The sequence below is a fragment of the Rhinichthys klamathensis genome, unplaced genomic scaffold, assembly GCF_029890125.1.
Source record: "Rhinichthys klamathensis goyatoka isolate OS25496 unplaced genomic scaffold, OSU_Roscu_1.1 h1tg000231l_1, whole genome shotgun sequence".
Lineage (NCBI taxonomy): Eukaryota > Metazoa > Chordata > Actinopteri > Cypriniformes > Leuciscidae > Rhinichthys > Rhinichthys klamathensis.
This window is the reverse complement of record NW_026606755.1, coordinates 981,697-1,008,927: the sequence shown is the minus strand read 5'-3', so window position 1 is coordinate 1,008,927 and position 27,231 is coordinate 981,697. Positions and strand designations below refer to the sequence as shown.

The window sequence follows — 27,231 nt, the reverse complement described above, 5'->3', positions numbered from 1 at the left end:
CATACAACATAAAGCATAATTATGTTCTTAAGTGAGAAGATAAACTCAAATATATTTCTCAATCTAACAAACGATCTGAGTTATGCCATACACACGAATGTCAATAAACTCTATAGACTACTCTTACTGTATGTCAATAATTGTCTTATTTTAATCTATATTTGTTTAAGCTAAGGAGTTTTTAGAAGAAACACAGGCTACTTAAATGTCATGACTCGTGACTGACATATCCACTGAGGAACTTCTTTGGGAAATGTTTACAGGATTAAAAAATAAATAAAGTTAAATGTAAATATTTTGCGAGTAAGAATGGGAATATACTAAAAGTGGTAAATTATCTGGCAAACAACATGTCCTGACTTCAGAGGTAGTTCAAATGACAGCTAGCAAGACAAGCTAATAAACTCAGTGTAGCACTAAAAGCAACAGCGGTGCGACACAAAAACACAACACAGTAAGTTGACTATAAACACTATTTACACGTTTACATATCCGCTATATTGAATCAAACAGCATGTAAATGTCAAATAAGTGTCGTTTAAGTTGCGCTGCTAGCGCTGCTGGCTAATATTCACTTTACTTCAACTTCCTCCGTCCAACTTTCCGTCTGTTTTGATCATCCACGTAAAGGTCATTTTCACTGCAGATCTGAAATAAGACAGGCCATAATCGTGGTGAGCGCATGCGGTCCCTGTCATTTAACTCATCCAACGGTCCGAATGCAGAATAAAAGCAACCGGTGTGTGTTTGAGGGCAGGCGTAAATCCATCAACCTCACCGGGACTCAGGATCAGTAGAATCTCAGTGAAATGTGCCGATAGGTGGAGTAAACGCACACAACTGTTGCTTTCATAATCACTGGCGTCCTTCCCGATTATTGCGCTGTTAGTTTTATTGCTGCAAGATACAGTATATTGTTTTTGTAGTATCTATCTATCTATCTATCTATCTATCTATCTATCTATCTATCTATCTATCTATCTATCTATCTATCTATCTATCTATCTATCTATCTATCTATCTATCTATCTATCTATCTATCTATCTATCTATCTATCTATCTATCTTCTAATCAAATAGCATCTAAATGTCAAATAAGTGATATCTATCTATCTATCTACTGCACATCTCTCTATCCTTCCATCCATCCATCCATCCATCCATCCATCCATCTATCTATCTATCTATCTATCTATCTATCTATCTATCTATCTATCTATCTATCTATCTATCTATCTATCTATCTATCTATCTGTCTGTCTGTCTGTCTGTCAATCTATCAAAAACTAACTAATCAAAATACCACAATCACCATCTTTAAAATTAAATTGTGATATTATTACATCATTAATTAATATTATAATATGGTAATACTTGGTCATGTGGTTTAGTTGTTGATAAGAATTAAAACTTAATTTATTTCATTAATTAGTTAAGCCTATCAATCAGTTAGTACATGTAGGCTGTTTAAAAAAAAAAAAACAGATTACTGCATCTGACCAAAAAACACTTTATTAAAAACAAACTTTGTACATTCTTGTTTTTTTAATTAGATTTTTGTTTTAATAGAGATAGAAAATCTTGAAAACCAAGGGGAAAACAGCAAACTATAAACAGTCTGGAGAAGTTTCTTCCAAAAATGATAAAACACGTGATCAGGAAAATAGCGATTAAAGAGGATTTCGATAAGGATTTTTAAAATTGGAGCAGGGAAAATACAATCTCCAATAGTATCCAAAACATGGAGGGAACATCTTTATAAAGTGTTAGCATTTGGTACCATGATGAAGCAAAACAGATATCATAAACTCCATTGGTTTTATTTGCCTTCAGTTTATCAAGTCTTTAATCAAAAATAAAAGGCTGTTATCCTTCATATTCCTCATCCTTTAGATCATTATCTTATAGGTTCTATGTTATCAACAGAAATAATCATATTTCTTTCAAAACGATAAAAACATTTGACATAGGTGACCTTAAATGTCCTCAGCAAGGTTTTACAAGCATCATAAACATTCTGCAATCTTCTCACTGGTCACTTGTGTTAAAGTCTGTTTTTAGTGAAAAAATGTTTTCCAAAGAAAAGATAAGTTTCTATTAGTGACACTTCCATGCATCAGTGGTGTTGATTTGAAATGGACAGACCACAATCAAAGCAGCTTTCAGTGTAGTCCTGAGACAGCATTTGGTGTCAAGAGTGTCTGAGAAAGTGTCCATTGCTTCAACTCTCAGCTTTATATTCAACAGATATATCCAGGTGAAGGCATCTGACATGAAGAAGCTTTTCAAGACCTAGCCTACATCAATTTGCCTATGCTGTCAATGATAATACAATGAACCGAAAAAATATCAGGGAACAATAGACGAGTCTTAGAGGGAATAAAGAAGAACAGATACCCGCATGCATTGGTACATCAAGGTTTTTTGTGTGTGTGTGTGTGTGTTTTCCAGAAGGGAGCACTAACACTATAGGAACATAGCAGACTACATCTATTTGAATGGATTAGCCAGCAATCCGAATGCCTGTTTTAGGTTTTAGTTTTCATTCCAAGAGAGAGTAAAATTTTGGTGGTAGGAGCCGAATTCTTTATTGAAACTGGCTATGAGAAATACACATTTGTTCCATGGAGCTTAGTAAATTCTTCTCCGCCGCATTTGCTAGGCACAATGGTCCAAGGTTGGCATCCTGGCATTAGTAGGCAATGCCACATTCTGAGTATCCCAATTCATCAAATAAATTCTAAAGGAGGGTGCTGGAAAACTCTTGCCAATTTCTGGCTCAAATACGGAGTCCCGATTTGGTTAATTAATCCTTTTCATTTCAAGCAAATCTAATTACTGAGAGATACAGTAAATATTGACATCTGCAGTCAATCCGATAGGAAAAACAATGGACAATTGCAATTAAGGCGCTGTACACAAGAAGCTGGTGATTCTTGCGACGAGCACTGCACCTGGCAGGACGCTTTGCATGCATCTGGAGTGGGTGCTGGTGATTTGAACGGATCCAGAACCTCTGAAAACAGATCATGGGGCTCCTCCTAGTGGTCGTTGTTAGAAAAAACCTGATAGTATTAGGGAGAGTCTCATGGAAAGAGTCATATTTCACCCCAATATCAATATATTTTTCAAAATAATATTTTCTCTAAAGAAAAGGAACTCTATTTTTAAGACCCATGTTTTTTGCGTGTGACATTTTCATGAACATTATTAAGCACGTTTCCCTCCCACATTCTCATTGCTAATGCATCCGGATGTTTCGCTTTTATTCTCAATGATCACTCCCATTAAATTTTCATTACTGTAATTAAAATTCATCCTGTCCAGAAAGGATCCTTTTTTAAATCAGCATAAATCCAGCGCGATAAAATACTATGATGATCCTTAAATCCATGATTATTTTCTTCTATCACAGTAATGAGAATTGGGTTTGTGCTTTATTGTCAAAGAAAATAATGTCATAATGCTAATCTTAATTTTGGAGTAAAATTTGTTCTTGACTGGTTTGATGCGATTCGCTCTTTCATTCTTGCTTCATTTCTGAAGAAATGCAATTTTTGAATACATCAAATGTTAATTTTACTTCATTCTTCCTGCAAATTTGATGTGATTGTATATAATAATACTGGTAATTACAGCCTGAGGAAATATAAACCATCATAAATACATGTGATACAGATAAAGATGTTGTTTGAGCCGCACAGCGACCTTTGTGCCATTCTTAAAGGCATAGTTCACCCAAAAATGAAAATGTACTCATACTTAAGCTGTTCTAAACCTGTATGAGTATGTATGAAGTATGTATGTATGAAGATATTTGGAAAAATTTTGGTTAACAAACAGTTTCTGGTCCCCATTGACTTCCATAGTATTTTTTCATACTATGGAAGTCAATGGGGAATGGCAATTGTTTGGTTACCAACATTCTTCTTTTGTGTTAAACTCATAAACAGATTTGGAACAATTGTCAATAGTAAATGACAATTTTCATTTTTGGGTGAACTATCCCATTAAATGTCATCATCCTGAATGAGAACATGTATTCTCTTTTACATTAGTAATAAAGATACTAACAGAATTATAAATTTCGTGAAATACAGAGTCACTGACTCTTTAACAGTCCATCAAAGTTTAAGATTTGGTTTGTTTTTTCTCCTGCACATTTTAAAATTGCTACTCAAAATGACAAAAAGGTATTAATTTAGTCTAGACACAGTCTTCTTGATTGTAATTTGCATAGAAATATTTTCATAAAAACATTAAGATCCTGATTTTTTTTCAAAGGGCCTCAAATGTCCAGCACTACTTTTGGAAGGTCTCACCAGCGACCAGTACTGGATTCTCACGAACAACAAAAACTTGTTTTATACTTGCACATCTAAACCAAAGCTGGAAATAGTGTGATAGAATTAACTCAACATTGTTGTTTTACTAATAGAAATATGGTGATGTTTTGTCTTTTTTCTCTGACTAACCTTTTGCTGATTAAAAGGGACATTTACTAAACTACTTAAGTCTACAGGAACACAGAAATGATGTGAAACTAGAAGACAGCTTGATCTCATGCTGTAAACGGTCTTTAGTACAAGTGTTTGTCCCATGTCAGTGGTAGCTTAGCATATATTAGTATTACAAGGATGATAGGCTGATTTATTTCATTCTAACCGCTGAAAGGAAGCAAAAAGTCTCTTTAAAAGTCCACTATGGCATTCTCTCAGTCTGCCATTCCATACACAGGTAAGCTGGTGTTTGCTGTAGTCTCTTTGTGTTTGCATGAGTGTGTGTGGGTGAGACTGTGTGTTTGCGCGTCAGACCAGCGTGCCTGGCGTGGGTCTGTCATTACTCGTCTCTTTAAGTGTCATCTCCTGCATTTTAGATGAAAGGGTATCTTGGTACAATGAAAGCTCCATCGACCTGTAGGGAAGAAGAAAGAAGAGGCGACAAAATCAATGAGGTATGATAAACATCTAAGAAAAGGAAATATTTCAAATGTATATATTGGGGTCATTAAATTTTGTTTGTTTGGGTTGTTTAAAAAAAAACATTTTATTCAGCAATGATGCATTAAATTGATCAAAAGTGACAGTAAAGATTTTAATCTTTCAAAAATGCTGTTCTTTTGAACTTTCTTGCACAGGAATTAAATTACATTTTAAAATATATTCAAATAGAAAATGTGAAAGTGTAATAATATTTTACCATTTGTCAAATTTCTTACCATTTTACTGTCTTGCCTTGAGCATAAGGACTTCTTTCGAAAACGTTAAAAAAAATCTTATCAACCCTAAACCTTTGAATGGTACCATAATAAATATGAAAATTTGAATGTTCATTAAATACTATAAAGAAAAAATACAATAATTCATTGAATTGAACTAACTGTTGATTTGTACAGCTCGAAATGTGAAAATGCAGAAAATGATCATGTGACACTGAAGACTGGAGTAATGATGCTGAAAATTCAGCTTTGCATCACAGGAATAAATTACATTTTAAAATATATCAAAATAGAAAACAGTTATTTTAATTTGTAATAATATTTCACAATATTACTGTTTTTATTTAATTTTTAATCAAATAAAATGCAGCCTTGGTGAGCATAAGAGACTTTTTTCAAAAACATAAAAAAAAACTGTAAAATATTTAAAATGTTAATTTAAAAAAATATACTATTGTTTACCTACTATAATAAAAATACATTCAAAAACTTGTGAAAATGCATTAGTAAATGCAGGAAAGAACATTGACCAAGATAAATAAATGCTGTAAAATTCATGATACCTAATATATATATATTTACCTTTTCGAAAACAAGGCTTTCTTGACTGATGGTTCATGTATCGTATGAATGTAGATTGTAATTCAGTCTGCAATTACCTGCCGTGTAGAGGGTGGCCATGAAACGTGGCCGACTGAGGCATCTGTGGATAGGATGCGTCCGTTTGAAAGGACTGTGGCTGGTGTTTTAGGGGCGGATGGGGTTGCGAGGTGTGCAGAGAGGACGTGGTACGCCTGCGCTGAGTCTGCGTCCCCTCTTTGCTCTTCCCTCCATTGGCCGCCTGTCCCAGTGCGTTCCGCAGATACCAGTCTCTCAAGCCCTCCAGCGCCAAGGCCTTGTGCAGGCTGCGTGTGGGGTCGTCGGGGGTCGTGGGTGTGGTGGACGACTCGGTTGGGTAGTGTGGTGGTCTGTGAGGGTGGTCCATGTGCTGGTTATGCAGTGCATTAACGGCGGTGCCATTGGCGGTGTTGGTTTCAGTGTAGGCAGAGAGAAGGATAGACTCTTGCTGGTGCTGCTGTGAGGGAACGAACGGACCGCAGGATTTGGTGCGTGTCACTTTGACCCTCCGAGGCTCGCCGGGTTTCCCTCTCAGCATTAGCGGGCTGTAGGCCGGAGGGCCGTTGCCCAGGATAAGCTGCTGCGATTGGGGGAAGCCGTTCCTGTAGGGAGGTGGTGGCGCATTGGGACCTTCAGGCCACGGCCGGGTTTTTGCACTATTTTGGACCTGCAGTCTTTGCTGAGCTTGCATCTTCTGCTGTTTCCCCCACACATAATCTATGAGGATCTCATTGTAACCGCCACCTCCGTTCGTTCCTCGACCTCCCACAGCCGAGCGAACGCGGGCCAGTTCGGTGTGTCCGTTTACCTGTCGTTCGGGGCTGCTCCGCTGTGCCTGTTTTAAAGTTGTGTCCATGATTGCTTCTGAGCTCTTGTATGGGCCGTTTCGAACAGGCATGCCTAACCTTTGACCTCCCTCCTCCACAGCAGAGGCGTGCCGGTCGAGTAACGTCTCGGAGCTATTGCTTCGCCTGTGCCCTTGCTCGTAGGACCCCTCCTGAGACTGCAGAGGCACCTGCTGGGACGCCTCGGGATTGTCTGACCACTGCTTCACGGCAGCAGTGCCGCTAGATGATTCTGACCTGCGCAAATAAACAACACATTCAAATACATTCACTACCATTTAAAAGTTTGGGGCCAGTATGATTTTTTTTTTTTTTTTTTAAATAAGTGACTGCTTTTATTCAGCAAGGATGCATTAAATTGCTCAAAAGTGACAGTAAAGACAATTAATGTTATAATTTTAAAAAATAAATTCTATGTATTTTTTAGGTCTGTCAAAAACAGTGTTACCCTAAAGTGTTAGTTCACCCAAAAAAACTAAAAATGATCCCATAATGTACTGACCCTCAAGCCATCCTAGGTGTAAATGACTTTCTTCTTTCATTCAAACACAATCTGAGTCATATTAAAAAATACCCTGGCTCTTCCAAACTTTATAATGGGAGTGTAATTACTGCATAACCGGTCAGAAATCACTCTCCCGCCGGAACTTGACTCGCATACGGCATGTATCGGAAGCCCATGATTATAATTCATAAAATTATAACTATGGATATTTTTCTTACAAAAACGCATCGCATCGCTTCGCTTCAGAAGGCCTTTATCAACTCTCTGGAGCCGTATGGATTACTTTTATGATGGACGGATGAGCTTTTTTGGGCTATTTTTTAATAAAACTCTGATTGTGTTCGGCAGAACACATATATGAAAGTCATATACACCTAGGAAGGCTTGAGGGGGAATAAATTATGGGATAATTTTCATTTTTTAGGTAAACACCCTCATGTCGTTCCAAACCAATATGACTTTCTTTGTTCTGAGGAACATAAGAGATTATTCTGAAGAATGTTAGTAACCAATCGGTTTTAATTCCCACTGACTTCCATAATACGGACCAAAAATGCAATGGAAGTCAGTAGAACCGAAACCAACATTCTTCAAAATGATCTTTTTTTGAAGAAAGTAATGCATACAGATTTGTTGAGTTAATAATGACAGAATTCTCATTTTTGGGTGGATTATCCCTTTAAGCTACCCAAGTGTCTCTCTGATGAAATGACAGCCACACAACACATCAGTCTCCAAACATGCTGATATCAGTATCTCCCGGCACTGCGGCACAACAAGCTGCTCTGTATGTGTAATTGGATTGAGTAGGAAATAATGGGGCCTTCGCTCAACCTCCTTAGACATCCATTACTTCATTACACCTTATTGCAAATAAGTAATTTAATCAAAATGTTTGTGCCATTATCAATTCAGGGCTTTTTAACTATAATTAGCTATATAGTCTGCAGTGCGCAGTGTTTTAACCTACGTTTGTGCGTGTGTGTTTTGCGCAGTTGTTACCTGATGTGCACTCCTGTTATTCCATTGCGGGACAAGAGTGGAGTTGCTGGTACACTTCTACCTTCTAAATTCGACACACTTCTTGGAAGAGTGTGACTTGGGCTGGGGGAAAAAACAAAGTCTAGTTAACAAACTTGATCTATGTTATATGGTAACAAAGACCTATTTATAAAACTGATGATGAAGTTATGTTTTGATTCTAAATTGTAGCTTTATTATTTTGGTAGCACTTTATTTTACAATCCTGTTCCCCATGTACATACTATGTACTTATTACAGTAATTACAATAACTGGTTGAGGTACTAACCCTACACCTAAACCCATGTCGTTACATTATTTTACCCAGTATTTGCTTAGGTAAGTACACTATAAGTACATGTAAGTACACATTCTATAAAATAAAGTGCAACCATTTATTTTTATTATACAGTGATATTTGAATAGTCACATGATGGATATAGTTACAGCTCGTGTTACAATTTACAATGTCTTTTAGATTTTTGCCAAAATATCCATGAGTAGCAAAAAGCCTTTGTTCTAGAATCAGCCATAAATTACAAACCATAAATATTTGTACCCATCTAAATGAGGTGCTTCCAGATCAGCTTATCAATGCTGATTCACCTTTGGATCTACATAAAGTGGAAAAACAGCTGTTCCTACTTTCTCATGCTGAGCACGAAAGCAAAATGTGCTGAGCGAGTACCTGGCTGAGCTGGCCACAGAGTTGCGGCGAGTTTTTATCTCGTAATAGATCTCCACGGGGGAGAGTTTTCGAGAGAACCTGTTGTCTGGACTCCCCGAGACCAGCCGGGGACGTGAGGGTGACAGGCCGTCAGAGGCGTCTTCTGAAGGAGAGAGAGAGAGAGAGAGAGAGAGAGAGGTTGAGACAGAAGCTAACTTTCTAATTCACAGTTATACACTTCTAAGACATACTACCATTCAAAGGTTTGGGGTCGGTATGGTTTCTGAAAGAGTCTCTTATGCTCACCAAGACTGCATTTATTTTATCAAAAATATAGTAATATTGTGAAATATTTATTCAATTTAAAATAAAAAATTTCTATTTGACTATACTTTAAAATGCAATTTAAACCTGTGACGCAAAGCTGAATTTTCAGCATCATTACTCCAGTCTTCAGTGTCACATGATCCTTCAGAAATCATTCTAATATGCTGGTTTGCTGCACAAGAAACGTTTCTTATTATTATCATTGTTGAAAACAGTTTTAGTGGAAACCGTGGTACTTTTTTACAGGATTCTTTGACAATTAGAAAGTTCAAAAGAACAGCATTTATTTGAAATAGAAATCTGATAGATGTCTTTACTGTCAATTTTGATCAATTCAATGCATCTTTGCTGAATAAAAGTATTCATTTCTTCTTCTTTTTTATTATTACAGACCGCAATCTTGAAGAGGTTAATGTGTGTAACAAAGAAGTTCTTATCATTTCATTTTATTAAACAACAAAACAAAGCAAGTGTGATCTGAGCCCAAATGCTGCACAAGCTGTATTTGTGCAATTGGTTTGATATTTGTATCAAATATCTTATTAAATGACTTTTTAATATTTTTAAGTGTGTCTTAAGTGTCTAAATAATTTTTGGGGCCATGTACATACACAAGTGCGAATAAAGGAGGGTTGTTATGTATCAATTACAGCAAAATTCATATCTGAATGCCATACCCTCAGAAAATAAGCACAATCAATGACTCACTATATTAACTAATTTGTTTAGTCTTTATTACTATTATTGACAACTTTTTCCAGTCAATTTTTTTTTGTTATTTGTACTGATGCTTTGGCAATATTGTATATAAATAATTTAATCACATTTCTTAATCGAAATTGAAAACTGAAAACTGAGAGAGAGAGAGAGAGAGAGAGAGAGAGAGAGAGAGAGAGAGAGAGAGAGAGAGAGAGAGAGGAGAGAGAGAGAGAGAGAGAGAGAGAGAGAGAGAGAGAGAGAGAGAGAGAGAGAGAGAGAGAGAGAGAGAGAGAGAGAGAGAGAGAGAGAGAGAGAGAATGTGTGAGAATCAAAAATGCCACAGGGAGAGGATTAGTTCAGTGAGTGTTAATAACAGGCTTTTTGACTCATTGATGTGAAGACTCTAATGACCCCCGCGAGACTCTCCATCCACTAAACTCATCCTGCCATTGTAATAGTGCTTCTTATCTCTCGCATTCATTATCCTGCTAATGTAAAGCACTGATCCGTGCCATAACTCACCAGTGTCCTGATAGGTGGAATCTGACGTGGAGCTGCTCTCTGACTTCACTGCGTTATCTGAGGATATAAACATTCACACATTACATGAAGTCACATTAACACACTGTATTGGCTCTATGCGGCTGATAATGGATGAGGGTGTAATATTGTCCAATGGTCCTTTTGTGTGCTAGACATGAAGAAAAAAAGAACTAAATCTGACAAAACCTTTCTTCTAGATGTTCTCAAAGCTAAAAATGTGGATAAAAGTCATTTTTAATTTGTATTTATATTTATAAAATTGTGGAGATATGTATTAATGATTTTAACTTGCATTTTTAACCATTTATTATTTAAAGAGGTTTGACTCTAATGTGATAATTATATGTAAAAGACAAAGATTCAATTGTCGCAATAAAGAAAAACAGAATAAAAATAATTGTTTACCTTAAAAATGCAAAAAGATTTTGGGGAGGTAGGGTTAAGGGTAGTCAATAGTTAATAGTTTCATATGAAAACAATACGTCTGTTTGGCTTCATTCAGAAAGCTACATAAGTGTGTGTGTTTGTTACATTTTTTACTGAACTTGCATCATCATTTTAGTAATAATGGCCGGAAACAGGCCGGTTAATCGACACTTCCTGTTGCACAACGTCTCGTGTATCTCATTTAAGGTGGACTGTTTTCCATGTTTGCACACAAGAGACAACTTTCCCTTCTAAATTTATACCACATACACAAACATGCAAGCATAATCAACTGTTCCCACGGTCCAAAGCCAGACCACCAGTCTGACACTAAACTGGTCTGATATCCGTTATAAACCACTCTTCGTCCCGTCTCTCACAAGCCAAGTCTGATCGGGAAATTTACCACATTTACATGAGTTAAGTACCACATATCAGAATAATTGTTAATATGATTAGCTTTAACCTTTGTTATCTTGAAACTGATCTGAGTCTTTAGTTTGATCTGAAGTCTCTGTAATCTCAGCACAGTTCAACCAGTCATTAGCTCAGTCTAATCTATAATCATTACTGTATGTCAGTTTTATCACAGCTGGTTTGCTCAGTTTGATCATGGACCGAGCAGAGACAAACATTATCGATTTGTCAATTAGTTGAGTCAATTAGATTTGTATGTGTTTACCGGGTTTAATGGACAAAAACAAGTTCACAGTTGACATGCTATACTTTAGTTTAAAAAAATAAAATAAAAATTAATTATATATACAGTCACCTGAAAAAGTATTTGGATACTTGATTTGATAAATGACATTTTTAAAATGTGGTTTAAATGTCCAAATCATTTTAGGCCATGCCGTTCAAAAGTTTGGGATCAAAACTAAGACATTTAGAATATTACAAAAATATTTCAAATGAATGCTGTTCTTTGCAAATTTCTGTTCATCAAAAAATCCTGAAACAAAATGTATTATGGTTTCTAAAAAAACTGTTTTCAACATTGATAATAATCAGAAATGTCCAGAATGATTTCTAAAGGATCATGTGACTGAAGACTGGAAAATTCAGCTTTGCTTCACAGGAATAAATTACATTTAAAATACATTATAATAGACAATACTTATTTTAATTTGTAATGATATTTCACAATATTATTGTTTTTACTGTATTTTTGATTACATAAATGCATCCTTGGTGAGCAGAAGATGCTTCTTTCAAAAACATTAAAACATCTTTCTGTATATACTGTATATATATGAGTAAAAAATACAAATTTCAGGCATGAAATGGTGTTTATTTCCTCTGAATATTCTTCGACCCCACCTGTGTGGCATCCTCTGTGAACGGTTCGTTTGCTGTGTGAAGGATGCTGCTCTGAATCGACGTGCCTGCGGAGGGCACCGCTGAACAGAGTTTTCTTTGTCTTGCGCTGAGAGGCGTCCTCGTCCTAAACCAGCACAAACATTGAGCAACTTATGATGTTTATCCATCACGTATCCAATATCAATTTAGTGGCCACCCAGATCATCTCAAATCCACACACCTCATTTTTCGTGTTTTGTTTGGAACTGCTGCGGGACAGACCAGCCCTGCGCCGCACATGAGGGACTTTCTCTCCGGTTTCCAGAGGATATTCATGAGGAACTTCACCTGTCATTTCCTACAAAATGTATGACGAGCAAACATGAACAAGATGACTTAAACTGTTTCATTATTGTTTTTAATATATTAGAGCAGCCATGTTTACTTTTGTAGAATAGTATATTTATTTACATTAATTTAGTCAAGTTTGAACAAAACATTTAATTAATTATATTTTTTACTTCAATTCCTTTTTAAATTTAATTTAATTTAATGTCATCTGTAGAATTAAACAGGCTATTTTGCTGCTATATGTTCTATATGTACATTAGCTCTATTATGATTGGCTAACATTTATGAATGTGAAATAAATAATGATATTTCTGGTAAGACGCTGGTGTGCACACACTGTTGTTCATATGTTAATGTGGTCATGGATGTGACATTATAACCACAACAATTTTGGAATGACACGTATTATCAGCTTAATTTAATTTTCATAAGCAATCTCTGGAGGGAGTTTTGCGTTATGAATGTTAGAGTGTCACATTATGCACATTATTTCAAAAGAGAAAGAAAAATCTTCTTTTCCACTCCTTTACATGGATTTTTCATCCAAAAAAATTCTGTAAGCATTTACTCACACTCATGTTGTTCCAACTGAAGAATGTGGGTAACCAAAGCCATAGTATTTTTTTTCCCATACTATGGAAGCCAATGGCTGCCGTCAACTGTCTAGTTACCAACATTCTATCAAAATATCTTATTCTGTGTTCAGCAGTAGAAAGAAATACATACAGGTTTGGAATAACTTGAGTGTGAGTAAATTATGACAAAATCTTGGGGTGAACTATTCCTTTAAGACATGAAGCACATCATGAAAAACACACCTGAAGTTACATGTGTAAAACAAGCATTTTAAATGCCAAGCTTGTTGAGATATAAGTATGAGCAAAGATCAGATGGGCTTGTGCCGGCATCTCTGTGGCGTCACATGATCTGGCAGCTGTGTGGTTCAGTGGTTCAGTTTATCGTGTTGAACTTTCTAAGAGCTTCGTTCTAAGAAACTAGAACAAGTTCTAAATATCTACTTAATTACATTCAAACTTAAACGTCAATTCTGCATCCTGTTGGTTCCCTCAATTCAAATTAAATTCAGGAATGTAATTGGACTTTAATGTGCGGATGATGAGACACTGACCGCCTCCTGCAGACACACACGTTTGAGTTCTGCCAATCGAGTGTTGAGCAGCGACTGCAGACTTCTCCTACGCTCCTGCAGCTCCACCATCCGCTCCGCGTGCTGCTTACTGTCCTGCAGCTCTGCAAACACACACACACACACACACACACACACACACACCATGTTACCACAGACGGACTCATTTTAATTGTTTTACACTAGCGTTCAAAAGTTTGGGGTGGGAATGATTTTTATGTTTTTGAAAGAAGTCTCTTTTGCTCACCAAAGCTGCATTTATTTGATCAAACATGCTGTAAAACAGTAATATTGTGATATATTATTAAAATTTAAAAGAACTGTCTATAATATATTTTGAAATGTAATTTTTTATTTTTTTTCAGTGTTCTTTGATGAACAGAAAGTTCAAAAGAACAGCATTTTTTAAATTCATTATAAATGTATTTACAGTCACTTTTGATCAATTTAATGCATCCTTGTTGAATAAAAGTATTATTTTTTTTTAAAATTAGTGTAAAGGTTCTAATTTTAAAAACTATATTCTAAATTATATATATATATATATATATATATATATATATATATATAAAATATATGTATTTTTTTAAGTTCCTAAATTTTTCCCTAGTCAGGAAATTTTTAAATTGTAATTTCATAGGCAAGAATAGTAATAATTTTTTATTTATTTTTAAAACCCTACATAGTTTAAGTAGTTCTTAAATCTTAAATAGTTTAAATCCTTATCAGTAATCAAGAATGACTGGAAAAGATATGGAAAAGCACTGGTCAAAAAGTGTGATTATGGGTTACTGGTAACCTGTGCACCCTTAACCTTCCCAAATTGGACAGCTTTTGTCCTTTTTACTTGTTAAATAAGATTTAAAGGTGAAGCATGTAATTTCTTGCATCACGAAACATTTAATAAGATTTAGACCCATTATGAAGATGTTCTCCTTAAAAGGTCTTTGTGAGGATATTTGGTCGCCACAATAACAGACAAAAACAAAACACACACACCCGTCAGACAAACAACTTGCAAAGTAAAATTCTTACAAAGACAGCAAACAAACACACACAGGCGCTCACCAGGGCCTGTTATCAGGTGACTTTTGACCTCCATGTCATACGTCTTTTGCATCACCTCACTGCCTCCTGATTGTTAGTTTACCTACAGAGAGACAAGAAAACAAACCAAACATTACAATGACGAATGTCTCCGGCAGAAGACTTAGCTGGATTGTACTCAAATCAGACAAGCGTGTAAATAGCTCACACGTTTCTTACCTTCTCACGGAGATTGGGACTTGTGGCCATGAAGCAGAAGCTGCTGGGTGTTGCTGCAGTGCTGAGACTGGCCTGAGGGGGGAGCCACTGCGCTGCTGCACAACGCTTCACGAACTTTATGCCCTGAAACACAAAACAAACCATATGAGACATTGTTGCCCCACACATAAGAGCTCCGAGTCTGACTGAGAGACGGCTTTGAAGACAGAGTATCAGATAAATCGCTTATATAACTGATAGAACAGGCAAGGTTTAGCAGATGTGACTGATGTGCATGAAATGGATAGCAACTCAGATTATTTGGTCCTGGAGGAATTTGATGAGAAATGAGTTCATAGGGAGATTTTGAGTTTTGATTGCAAGCTTTTGTATCATAGCCAAACGGATCAGTTTGAGACATTGAGACCTCTATGAGACTTTCTCTAGAAGTCTTTTTCACATGAGAACAATCGGAGAAAGAGACGTCTCAATCTATGAGAAACAATTGAGATATTAAAGAGATTTCAGTGTGTTTTTTCAAGGTGTATTAGTTGTCTATAATAAGCCTGCCATTGTATATTATGAATATTGTTGGCTCTTTGGCGAATTGCTTTTTTTCTTTTGTAAGTCGCTTTGGATAAAAGCGTCTGCTAATACATAAATATAAATCAATGGAGGGAAACCTAAGATTTTATAGCTTTCTCTAGTGCACAAATTAAAAGATATGAGATGTTTTTTTCAGTACATTGCTGTTATTGTTAACTAAAACTACTATTAAAAATCATTTTCATTCATTGAAATAAATAGCAGTGTTATTTTAGTATTATTTATATCGTATTATAGTATTTTTTATTTTGAATACATTTATTTTTATTTTATTTTGTTTATAAATTAAATTATACATTTTAGACAAATGTATAAACTTAAAAACTAGAAATGCTGTCTTGGCAACTTAAGTTTAACTAAAAGTAAAATTAAATTAAATCTAAATAAAAAGAAAAATAATAAAAAGAAAATAATAAAATGACAAAAGCACATAGCAAAATTACAACAAAAAAAAGCTAATTCAAGATAATAATAAATACTATACTATCAAATGATACTTAAACAACACTCCTTCAATAGTAGAAATATATTAGGTCAATTTGAGATTTTATTTCTAGTTTATTTGCACTTTCAAGATGGTTTAGTTGGCCCAAGTCACATTCACATCTGATTTTTCCCCCCCTTCAAATTCACATGGAATTGCCTGTGGGAACTCCGGACAGGAAGTGGACTGTGGTGTGCAGGAAGTGGCTCGTGAAGCAGGAAACCAGTGCGGGAAACAGAAATGGGAGGCTCAGACTAACCTATAAAAACAATACGGGCAGAAATCCTCACGCACAAAAACTCTCTCAACAGGGCAAGAGTCATTTCCTAGGATCAGCCGTAAACAAGGAGCACAATGAGGAGAAAGGTCGAAAAACCTCAAAAACCGCATCTCACGCCGTTTCCTGTCTGCAACCTAAATAAACGTCAAAAAACCCAAATGTTTTCAGCTTTAACGCCCAGTGGTGATCTATTCTTCACAATGCAGTTTTTCAAGCACAGCCATCAGGAAGTAGTTATTATCTCGGCTGCAGGAGATGGGCGGCTCTGTCATTGAGAGCGCATGAATGATGGGTGTCTCTGAAAAATGTAAAAGGTTATAATTATAAAGAAGGATCAATAGAGTCATATGCAGAAATAACTTGGAGAAAATGGTAGCAGATGAGTGAAGCACACGTCGTAATTAAAAAAAAAACAATAGAACAGTGCAGGTATTGTGTGTTGTCATGACCTAATCGTGCCCGTCACACACACTCGAGGGTCAAGGGAGGACAAATAAAAGCGAGTGGGCCGATAAACGTAACACAAATATGTGCATGTTGCTAGAGCAAACACAACGTCTTTGCCTGTCTCGGTTTGCCTAGTGTTGGGTTTCAGCTAATGGAGTCACGCTGTTGTCAGTTTGAGCTTGATAAGATCCCTGATCCTGCTGGTGCCCTGCATTGAGGAGATGTTGAAGAACTACTCGAGTCTTCCAGCAACGTTTGCCAATTTTGAAGTAGCGTTCACCTAATTCGCCAAATGTTTTGATGAAACCTTTTCACAATATTTATCCATTCCAAGTTATTTCTCATAACAGCAGCATATGTTGATCTCATTTCCCTATTGAAAGAGGCCATGTTTTTAAAGTCTAAATTTTGATTTTGGGGTCTGCTAAAAAAAATAGGTTGGAATGTTTAAAAACATTCTTTTCCCATATTCTCCATTGTTGCAGCACCTCACTTCCCAGTCTGTCAGTAACATTATTGCTGCGTCCCAATTCGCATACTATCCGTCCTAAATAGTATTCGAAAATAGAATTAGTACGTCCCAAATCGTAGTATGTTGAAATGAGTCTCCCAAAGAGACCCGGATGGTCTACTAAATCCGGTCAGAATCCGAAGTGCAGATCGATGCGCACTCTAACGGCTGATATTGCCCACAACCCATCGCGCGTTGGACGAGGATTCGGTTAGAACTACAAACATGAATGAAAAGTGTTCAAAAACTACAGACATGGAGGACACGCGAGTCCGACGGTTATGTAGAGAGGTTTAGATAAAGGGGTTTGAGTGATTAATTATCAGTATCTAACCTGACGAAAATGTATTTATTCAATGTTGTCCACATTATATTGCATCTGCAGCAGCATTGTGAACATTTTGCAAAGATACGTTTAGCCATTACCTTTTAAATGCATCATTATATTCAAATTCCAAACACATGAGGAGAGTCTCCGCATGAAAGACCCATGACTGGCAGATGAACGTGCGACAACATTTCTCTCCGAAATGGTAAGAACTTATATTAGATTGAATGGAGGATTTTAACTGTGACGAGATGATTGACAGGGCAGTTTACGGTGATAGGATGCACGCGACAGATCTGTCCGTTAAAGATGACGAAGTAGTATGTCCCAAAGCTTGCCTACTCTTTTGCTACACACTCAAAAGTATGTACTTTTTCTTCACAAAAAGAGTACATACTTTTAGGGCATAGTATAAGTAGGCGAATTGGGACGCAGCATCTGTTTAGTTCCTGTCTCTATGAAATCCCTCCTTCCGAAAAACACAATCTGCTCTGATTGGTCGGCTGGACCAGTGTGTTGTGATTGGTCCACCGCTTTGAGCACATTTCAGAAATGTCACGCCACTTACCATAAGTTTCAACACACTTTCTAATGCCGAGTTCAGACTGCACGATTTTAGCCCCAATTTTGGCTCGCCGACAGGTTTTGAGAAATCGCCGACAAATGCCCGAAATCACAGGCAAATCGGTGCTCGTTCACGCGAGTGACAATCACGCAGTGTGAATGAGCAAAGACGCGATCTGAGAGAATCGCCGACGAGTCGCCGACGCCCGTGAGATATTTGGCATGCTAAATATCTGGACCTGTCGGCGATTAACAATCCTGCTGTGTGAATGTGTTCTGACTGAAAACTACATCGGATGATGACTGACAGCCAATGATAGACCAAGATAACAGGGAGGAGGAGGAGGAGGAGGAGGAGGAGGAGGAGTTATAGACCAGAATATCAGTATTTTAATAGATAGGCCTATATTTACAATTATATCAAACAGAAACAAAGCACAAACATTTGCATGACCAGCAGCAACAGCAGGACATTTGCAAAATTATTTATTTACCCCCAACTCTCTTTGCAAAACACAGTCTTCCCAACCATTTCCTGCATAAACTGTTTTTTTTTATTTTTATTTTCGCTACAAATTAGTGTACAGACAATTTGTAGGCTATCATTTTTAATAACAAATTCAGTGTCGCGCGAGAACTCCGGTCTCACGCACGCGTGATCTTCCGTTATTTTCCTATCACTTCTCGCGTTTGTTTGGTTGTGAAACGTAGTTTGCGGACCAGGCAGAAGTTGTCGGCGATTCTTTCTTTTGTAAAGTCATGCAGTGTGAAACCTCCTGTCGCCGATCCATCGTGCAGTGTCAACACAGCAGCAACTGAATGTTACCCCAGATAGTCATGCAGTGTGAAAACAACAGTGACCCGATTATTTTGAAAATCGTGCAGTCTGAACTCGGCATAACGCAACTCAACTAGGCCTCGATCCTTTTATTTTGTGTATGCCTTGAGCGGGAATTATTTACCTGAGGAATATTGTGACGTGTTCATTCCCAGAAGAAAACTCAATCGACTACAATCGAGGCGTTTCAGGGAGATCAGAAACAGTGTGCACTGATATAGAGAATAACTCGCTTTGTAACTTTGCAAACCTTTTTCTTGCTTAAACAGCAATATTCTTTAGTGGTGTTTGCTAAAGAAAAAATCTCTATTACTATTGGAAATGGATAGCAACTCAGATTATTTGGTCCTGGAAGAATTTGATGAGAAATGAGTTCATAGTGAGATTTTGAGTTTTGATTGCAAGCTTTTGTATCTTAGCCAAACGGATCAGTTGGAGACATTGAGACCTCTATGAGACTTTCTCTAGAAGTCTTTTTCACATGAGAACAATCGGAGAAAGAGACGTCTCAATCTATGAGAAACAAATGAGATATTAAAGAGATCTCCAAAAGTCCATTCATCACATAGCAACTCCCTGACAACCACACACAACTTCTGCACAACCAAACACTACTCACATCGTCTTTGTAAAATATAAAAATCTAGGATAAATTCAGATTTTGGGACTATAAATATGCACTAGACAAGCTGTGCATGTGTTTGCGTGTAAGTGTGAGAGAGAGAGAGATTCACCAAATGTCATGACAAATGTTCTGCGGTCCTCACAAGGTTTGCCAGCATTCCACTCTCTCATGTCGGAGCCTGTATTATCACTTCTGTTCAGATGTTCATGAAAGCACAATCTGTCCATTTTTTAGCCTTCCCGCATTCATTCCTCTAGCCATCTCTCTTATTTTCTCTGTAAACGTGTTGCCTAATCCTTAACATGTAAAGGGACCATATTGTACACTTTTTAGGCATTTTGTAGCATATGTTTTCCTCTGAAGTTTTCCCCCAAATTTATATCTTTAATTCTATTTTATATGTATATACACACACGCATATATAAACTACCAGTCAAAAAGTGTAGAAGACATTGTTTTGAAAGAAGTCTCTTATGCTCACCAAGACAGCATTTATTTGATCAAAATAGTAATGTATTTAAAAAATATATTATTTACTTATTTTGCTATTTATTTCTGTGATATGCATGTGAGTGTATACAGTCATGTGAAAAAGAAAGTATACACTCTCTTTGAATTTTTGGTTTTACGTATTAGTCGTATAAGACATATTACGTAAAAAATCATCTGGTCCTTAGCAGGTCTTAAATTAGGTAAATACAGCCTCAGATGAACAACAACACGTGACATATTACACTGTGTCATTATTTATTTAACAAAAATAAAGACAAAATGGAGACGCCATGGGTGACAAACTGAGTACACCCTATGATTTAATTGCTTGTAGAACCACCTTTAGCAATCGTTTTCTATATGACTTTATCAGTCTCTCACATCATTGTGGAGGAATTTTGGCCTGTTCTTCTTTAAGTTCATCGAGGTTCATCAATGTTGCTTTAGTTCATCGAGGTTTGAGGACATTTGTTTATGCACAGCTGTTAACAGTCGGGTTGAGGTCTGGACTTTAATTGGGTCAGTACAACCTTGATTCTTTTCTTTTTCAGCCATTCTAGTGTAGATTTGCTGGTGTTCTTGGGAACATCATTGGGTTGGGTCATTGGGTTGCATGCCCCAATTTCGGACAAGCTTTAGCTGTCGGACATATGGGCTCATATGACTCTAGAATACTTCGGTATACAGAGGAGTTCATGGTGGACTCAGTGACTGCAAGATCCCTTGGTCCTGTGGCTGCAAAACAAGCCCAAAACATCCCCCCTCCATCAGCGTGATGGACAGTTGCTATGAGGTGTTTGTCCTGATATGATGTGTTTGGTTTTCTGTGCATTATGGCCAAACATCTCCACTTTGGTCTCATCTGTCCAAAAGACATCGTTCCAAAATTCTTGTGGTTTGCAGGTTTGGAGACTTTCTCCTAGCAGCCCTTCTAAACAAGCCATACTTGTTCAGTCTTTTTCTAATTGTACTGCCATGAACTTTAACCTTTAACATGTTAACTAAAGCCTGTGGAGTCTCAGATGTAGTTCTTGGTTTTTTTGCAGTTTCTCTGAGCAGTGCACAGTCTGACCTTGGGGTGAATTTGCTGGGACGTCCACTCCTGGGAAGATTGGCAACTGTCTTGAATTTTTTCCACTTGTGAATAATCTTCCCTACTGTAGAATAATGGAATAATGTAGAATAACTTCAGATTGTTTGGAAATGGCCTTAACCTTACCAGATTCATGGCAGCAACAATTGCTTCTCTAAGGCCCTGTCCACACGGACGCGGGTATTTTTATAACCGTGACTTTTTTTTACGCGGTTCGGCCGTTCGTCCACACGAAAACGCACTGAAACCGAACATTTTCGAAAACCCCTGCCAAGGTGAGGATTTTCAGAAACGCCGGTTACAGTGTTGTCGTGTAGACAGTGAAACCGGGGTTTTTGGCTTGCGACGTCAGAGTGTGCGCCGTTATCCGCTGTGTTTGACGTCAGATTTGCGCTTCTGATTGGCCAACGTGGCTTTAAGGTTTATATCGCCGCCTGCTGGCGTGGCATGCTCTTGACCGCGGTTGATAGCGTGTTTTTGCGTTTTCATGTAGACGGAGACCGAGCATGTGTGGACGGGATTTTTTTTTTAAAACGCTGTAGGAAAAACTCCGGTTATAAAAATACCCGTGTCCGTGTGGACAAGGCCTAAGATCATTGCTGATGTCTTCCCTTCTTGGCATTGTGTTAACACACATCTGAATGATTAACAGCACCTGACTGCTAATTAATTAAAAAAAAAAAAAAAAAAAGGGTGTACTTAGTTTGTCACACATGACTTCTCAATTTTGGCCTAGTTTTTGTTAAATAAATAATGACGCACTGTAGTACGTCATGTGTTGTTGTTCATCTGAGGTTGTTTTTACCTAACTTTAAGACCTGCTAAGGACCAGATGATTTTTTAAATGTCCTGATACGTGAAACCATATAATTTAAAGAGGGTGTACATTCTTTTTTACTTGACTATATATATATATATATACGTTAATGAATAATGGTTGTGCCATGATAAGCTGTAATAGACAGCACATCATTCTTTCTGTTTCCCCCCTCTTTTTTCTTTTTCTCTGATCCTTACAATCATGACCTTGATGTTTCACATAACATCAACAATTTCAAACTGAAACAGAATGGCAATTTTTTTCTCAGGACTGCAGAATTGTCTCCTCTGGGAACACGGTCTGTACTGAATCTTTCCTTCTTGCAGAAAGCGCTGAAGTTGGGGGTCAGCAGGTTTTTTTGCTCCCTGGACTCTCTGCGACCTCTCTGATCTCAATGGTATCTGACAGACGTGTTCTCTACTGTTCCGTGCCTCTGTTAATTAATCCAATACTAACGAGGAAGTGTGGACACCGCTGCGTTTCCACATCACCGGACTGCACCGAAACTATCTTGCTTTCTTCACTGCAAAACTAAATGCGGAGTCACACTATATGGGTCACTCAAAGGACAACTACACTCAGTCAAAACAGATTTTTCTGAACCAGAAAATCATAGAGACTTGGGGATTGGCTCTTTTGGGCCAGTGAGCAACTACCCAGCAACCACTCAGAAAGCCCTAGCAACATGCTAAAAAAAGACTCCAAACACCCTAGCAACCCCTGGTTACAATACCCTAATATGGTGGAAGTGAGATTTGCATGGACAAACATCACTCAAATGTTCTGCAAAAAACATAAAGATTCATTTATATTTATCTACATCTTAAAATGATACAGAAACTGTCATTTTCTCCATGTATAATTAAAGAAAGTGAGAGCACCGAAATCTGGCAGTCCTAACTTTCGCCTGAAGTCATCCTGATTCAGATAATAGTGCTAAACGGATGCATGTGTGGCATTGCTCTCCATATGAAGGTCAATGGGGACCAAATGGCATCAGCTGAAGTATCTGCATGTCCTGACACCTTAAGAGTTAAGGTCTAAATGGTGTCTATTGCTCATCAAGACATAAATAGCTTTGACCAAAATAAAAACAAACCAACAATAAACAAAACAGAAAGGAACATGAAGACTAACACATTCCTAGAAGTTTGGAGGTTTCCACCGCAGACAGCATTTTCCCAAGATCCCAAATTATCAACATTTCTCTTTTGAGTAAGACAGAATTGGTTTAGTAAACCAAGTATGTTATTTTGATTAAGCAACATGCAACTTAATGGTTAAGTTTGTTGTTTTTACATCTCTAGTGGCACCAAATGGAACTGGAAAAATAATGATTGTTTTAAATAAATATAACTGATTATAATTTAAAAAGATATATATTTAATATAAATGCATAAAACATTTTTTAAATACCAAAAGAAATGACACACTTCAGCTATAAGCAGTACAAAACAAATCAAATTGCAGTTAGCTCTCTACTGATTTGATCTGTTGTACAAATCATCACTGCACTGCAGAAACTCAGAATCATGTTTTCTCTTTGGTTTTATGTTCCAGGACAAGTGGTATGTATGCAGTAAACTGTTGCCACTTTGGCCTGACCGCATGTTTCTATGTTTAATTGCCAGCAAGTCTCTCCGAGACCAAATTCACAGCGCTAGTGACTACATTTTGCCTTGAGAGCCTTGGAGTTTCCTCCATAATGAACATGAAAGTGCAGTGAAAAGAAAGCAAACCAACTTCCGAATCCCATGAGGCTTGTGGTCATTTGTCTCTGTTTTCCTCAAGCATGAATCAGGTCTTGGCCTTTATGTGCAGGTCAGGTGATGCCAGTGAACCTTCCGGTCATGCTGAACCTTTGGCCCAATTTACGAAGGAAACACGGGCCGTTGAACGTTTACTGCAATGGTTACATCACGCACCATGCGGCTACATCTGCTGAGTTTCCTGGTCATGTACAACTCAACCAGTCAGAGGGGTCTCCTAGGGGTCTCGAAAGGAAACAGTTGGTTCACACCTTGATGCTCTTTGCTTCTCACCACACCAGCACCTTGATGAGATCCCATATCCTTCTCTTCCTCACTACTCTGAAAAATCTGTTGAGCCTCCACCCCCGTCCGTCTCCTCTCAGCAGGCTGAGCAAAGGCCACATTTCCTCTGACTGGCAGCAACAACAGCTCCGGCTGAGCGGAGTCAGGACGGCTGCAGACAGCAGATGGACTCAACATATGAACCAGCACCCCCCATTTCACAATCTCCATCAGAACCTAAAGCAAAGATCACGCATTACAAAATAGGAATGTTGGTGGAGTTATAGAAGGTGACAATATTTTGAGACATTTCACGGGTCAATTCTTCTGCAGCCGGGCACTGCAATAGTCCTCTTGGATGGCGATTTCAAATTCATAATGAAGCTTATTTATACATACAGTCAGTGTCGTTCAAACATTTTGGGTTAGTACGCTTTTTTTTTTTGTAAAGACATTTATAATGTTACAAAAGATTTCTATGTCAAGTAAAAGCTGTTCTTTTGAACTTTCTATTCATCAAAGAATCCTGAAAATAATTATTTCAGTTTCCACAAAAATATTAATCAGCACAACAGTTTTGTAATTTTTTTCCTGTGATGCAAAATTGCAAGCATCATTACTCCAGTCTTCATCAGATGATCCTTCAGAAATCATTCTAATATGCTGAATGTTTGACTATACAAATGTCGACTACAATTCAGATTTTCCGTCACAGGCGGTGTTTTCTCCATTTTTACGATTCTTTGCAGCCTTTAGCCGCTGCCTACGAAGCACTGTATCCTTCACTGGAAACCGAAAATAAAATAAAAAGCTACTTAAATGCCTTAACTGAACTAAGGTCTAATCCTGGCATAATCTAAACCCTGTCTGTGAAACCAGGCCTTTGAATTCTTGCACATGGGAACAATATAAAAGTTTGCTAAGAAGTATTTCCTACTAAAGCAAGGCAGTATTTGACTCTGGTAAGTGTATCCTTAAGCCTAGTTCACACACTACATGATTTTAAAACGTCAGGCTGAACTGTGCGGTTCACACTACATGACTTGCTCTCTGTGAAATCAGGAGTGTTCAAGTTGTTGAGCTAGTTCACACCACACGACACAACGTGATTGATCCGCAACAGGGGGTAACGCACTACACGAGTTGACAACAACTCTGTCACCCAACGATTCTATCTTGTCTACAAACCACGTTTTGTCACGAAAAATCACGCGATAAAACGAACCGGAAATGATGCGAAACAGCACGCGCGCCAATACCCAGCGAAGAAGACGAAGAAGAACACAACACGCGAACATGCCTTGCTCTGATTTGCTGTAGCTCATGACATCACGTGAGCTTGAGTCGTGCGACAGCTCTGGATATCTAGCATGCTAGATATTTTTCTGGGCTCGGCGACGCGTCTGCGAGCGTCTTTGATGCGTTGTTGGCTCTTTCATACTAACAGATTGGCGAGCGTTCATCGCCCGCTAATCTCCAGCGATTTGCACGCGATAACACCCTGACCTATCGGCGAGCTCAACGATTTGCAAATCGGGCTTAAAATCATGTAGTGTGAACTAGGCTATAGCAGACTGGTGGGACTGGCTTTGGGCGGACACCTGCCCAGTGCATTATGGGGTCAATTTGGCAAAAGGGAATACAGCAGCCTTTTTTCAGGTAGCACCGATTTCAAAACATTTTCAACCTTTCTACCGCATAGGCAGCCAAGTTTTACTGAAAGCCCTTTAAGAGATGTGCACACAAATATATGGTTAAAACAGAACACACTGCTTTCCGGATGATGCACGCGGTGAATCTGCATGTTTATCAACATAAACAGAAATGATAAGTGAAGCATGTTGGACATGCAGAAATGGTGTGAGGGTGCCCAAATTTAGTGTGAAGAGAGCCAAAGCCCTCGGTGTGCTGGCACAATCAGGACCAGCTGCATTCATGCTCAAGGGTCATGTTTGGTCATGATGCTGGTTTCATCATACTGCCGGATCAGCAAAGTCTAAACATGCAACAATGTAGGCTATTCCTTTCCATTAGCACAGTAAGCAAATGTCCTCACTGTCCACCCAGACCATCAATGCAAACTAAGCAACAAGTGATTGCATAACAACTATGAGCTCATTAACTTATGACCTTCCACATTTGCAATACTGTTTGGGGTCAGTATGATTTTTATGCAAGGATGCATTGTATTGATCAAAAGTGACAGTAAAGGTATTAATAATGTTACTAAAAAAAAAACTATTTCAAATGAATGCCATTCTTTTTAACTTTATATTCATCAAAGACTGCAATTTCTCATAACATGAGAAATGTTTCTGGAGCAGCAAATCCTCATATTAGAATGATTTCTGAAGGATCGTGTGACAAGACTGGAGTAATGATGCTGAAAATTCAGCTTTGCATCACAGGAATAACTTACTATTTGTTTTAAAATGTATTCAAATAGAAAACAGTTATTGTAAACTGTAATAATATTGCACCATCTTGCCGGTGTTATAATAGGTTTCTTTAAAAAACATCAAAAAATCCTATTGACCACAAACTTTTGCAGAAGTCTTGAAGGTACAGTAGCAAGCCTGGTTTTAATGTTTTAATGATCATAAAGAGGGTGGTAAAGGGTAAAAAAATAACTAAATTATTATAGTTTTGAGGGAAATAAATCTTTATTAACATTCTAAAATGCAACAAAAAAATTATGACCATTTTAAAATAATTCATAATCAGGGAAAGAATAATAGTGTGTGTACCATTAGCTAATTCAATAATTTTACATTTAGCAAACATCTATTAACTGTGATTCATGCTGGTTGCCTCAAGAAAAGAAAAAACTTAACATGTCACACAGTCATCCCGGCTTCACTTTCCTGATTTTAATCCATGCTGAACACGTTTTTCCAGCTTGCTTGTAAAAAACAACAAACAACAAGTGCACCATCACAATTACATCTCCCACAACCTAATCATGGTCCTATTGTTAGGGCACGGGCGATAAGTGACGCTTTAATCTCACATTCAAAGACCTCTATGCACATAAAACTCTTTCAAGTCAGATGATGGGTAGGAAATGCAGTCCCATGGGGAACAGACCGCAACAACTACCTGTACATCTGGAAGACACATGTTGGGACAAACATTCGTCTAAGGGCATCTACAACATCCATCTACTGCTGGGCGGCACGTTACAGCGAACCACACCGGA

At 37.6% G+C, this 27,231-nt stretch overlaps 1 protein-coding gene across 2 annotated transcripts in view; it reads right to left on the bottom strand.

The window, feature by feature from the left end:
* Positions 1 to 4,771: 4,771 nt before the first annotated feature.
* The window catches only part of ccdc120a (coiled-coil domain containing 120a), a 49,941-nt gene continuing 27,481 nt past the window's right edge, over positions 4,772 to 27,231 (bottom strand). For both annotated transcript variants that reach the window (XM_056265306.1, XM_056265307.1), the window contains exons 2-11: positions 14,933 to 15,055; positions 14,735 to 14,816; positions 13,649 to 13,770; positions 12,410 to 12,526; positions 12,190 to 12,313; positions 10,423 to 10,479; positions 8,896 to 9,037; positions 8,189 to 8,290; positions 5,878 to 6,918; positions 4,772 to 4,914 (exon numbers count right to left, since the gene is read on the bottom strand). In XM_056265306.1, the coding sequence (XP_056121281.1) occupies positions 4,809 to 4,914; positions 5,878 to 6,918; positions 8,189 to 8,290; positions 8,896 to 9,037; positions 10,423 to 10,479; positions 12,190 to 12,313; positions 12,410 to 12,526; positions 13,649 to 13,770; positions 14,735 to 14,786 (1,863 nt within the window). In that variant the 5' untranslated portion in view covers positions 14,787 to 14,816; positions 14,933 to 15,055 and the 3' untranslated portion in view covers positions 4,772 to 4,808. The remainder of the gene's footprint in view (positions 4,915 to 5,877; positions 6,919 to 8,188; positions 8,291 to 8,895; positions 9,038 to 10,422; positions 10,480 to 12,189; positions 12,314 to 12,409; positions 12,527 to 13,648; positions 13,771 to 14,734; positions 14,817 to 14,932; positions 15,056 to 27,231) is intronic.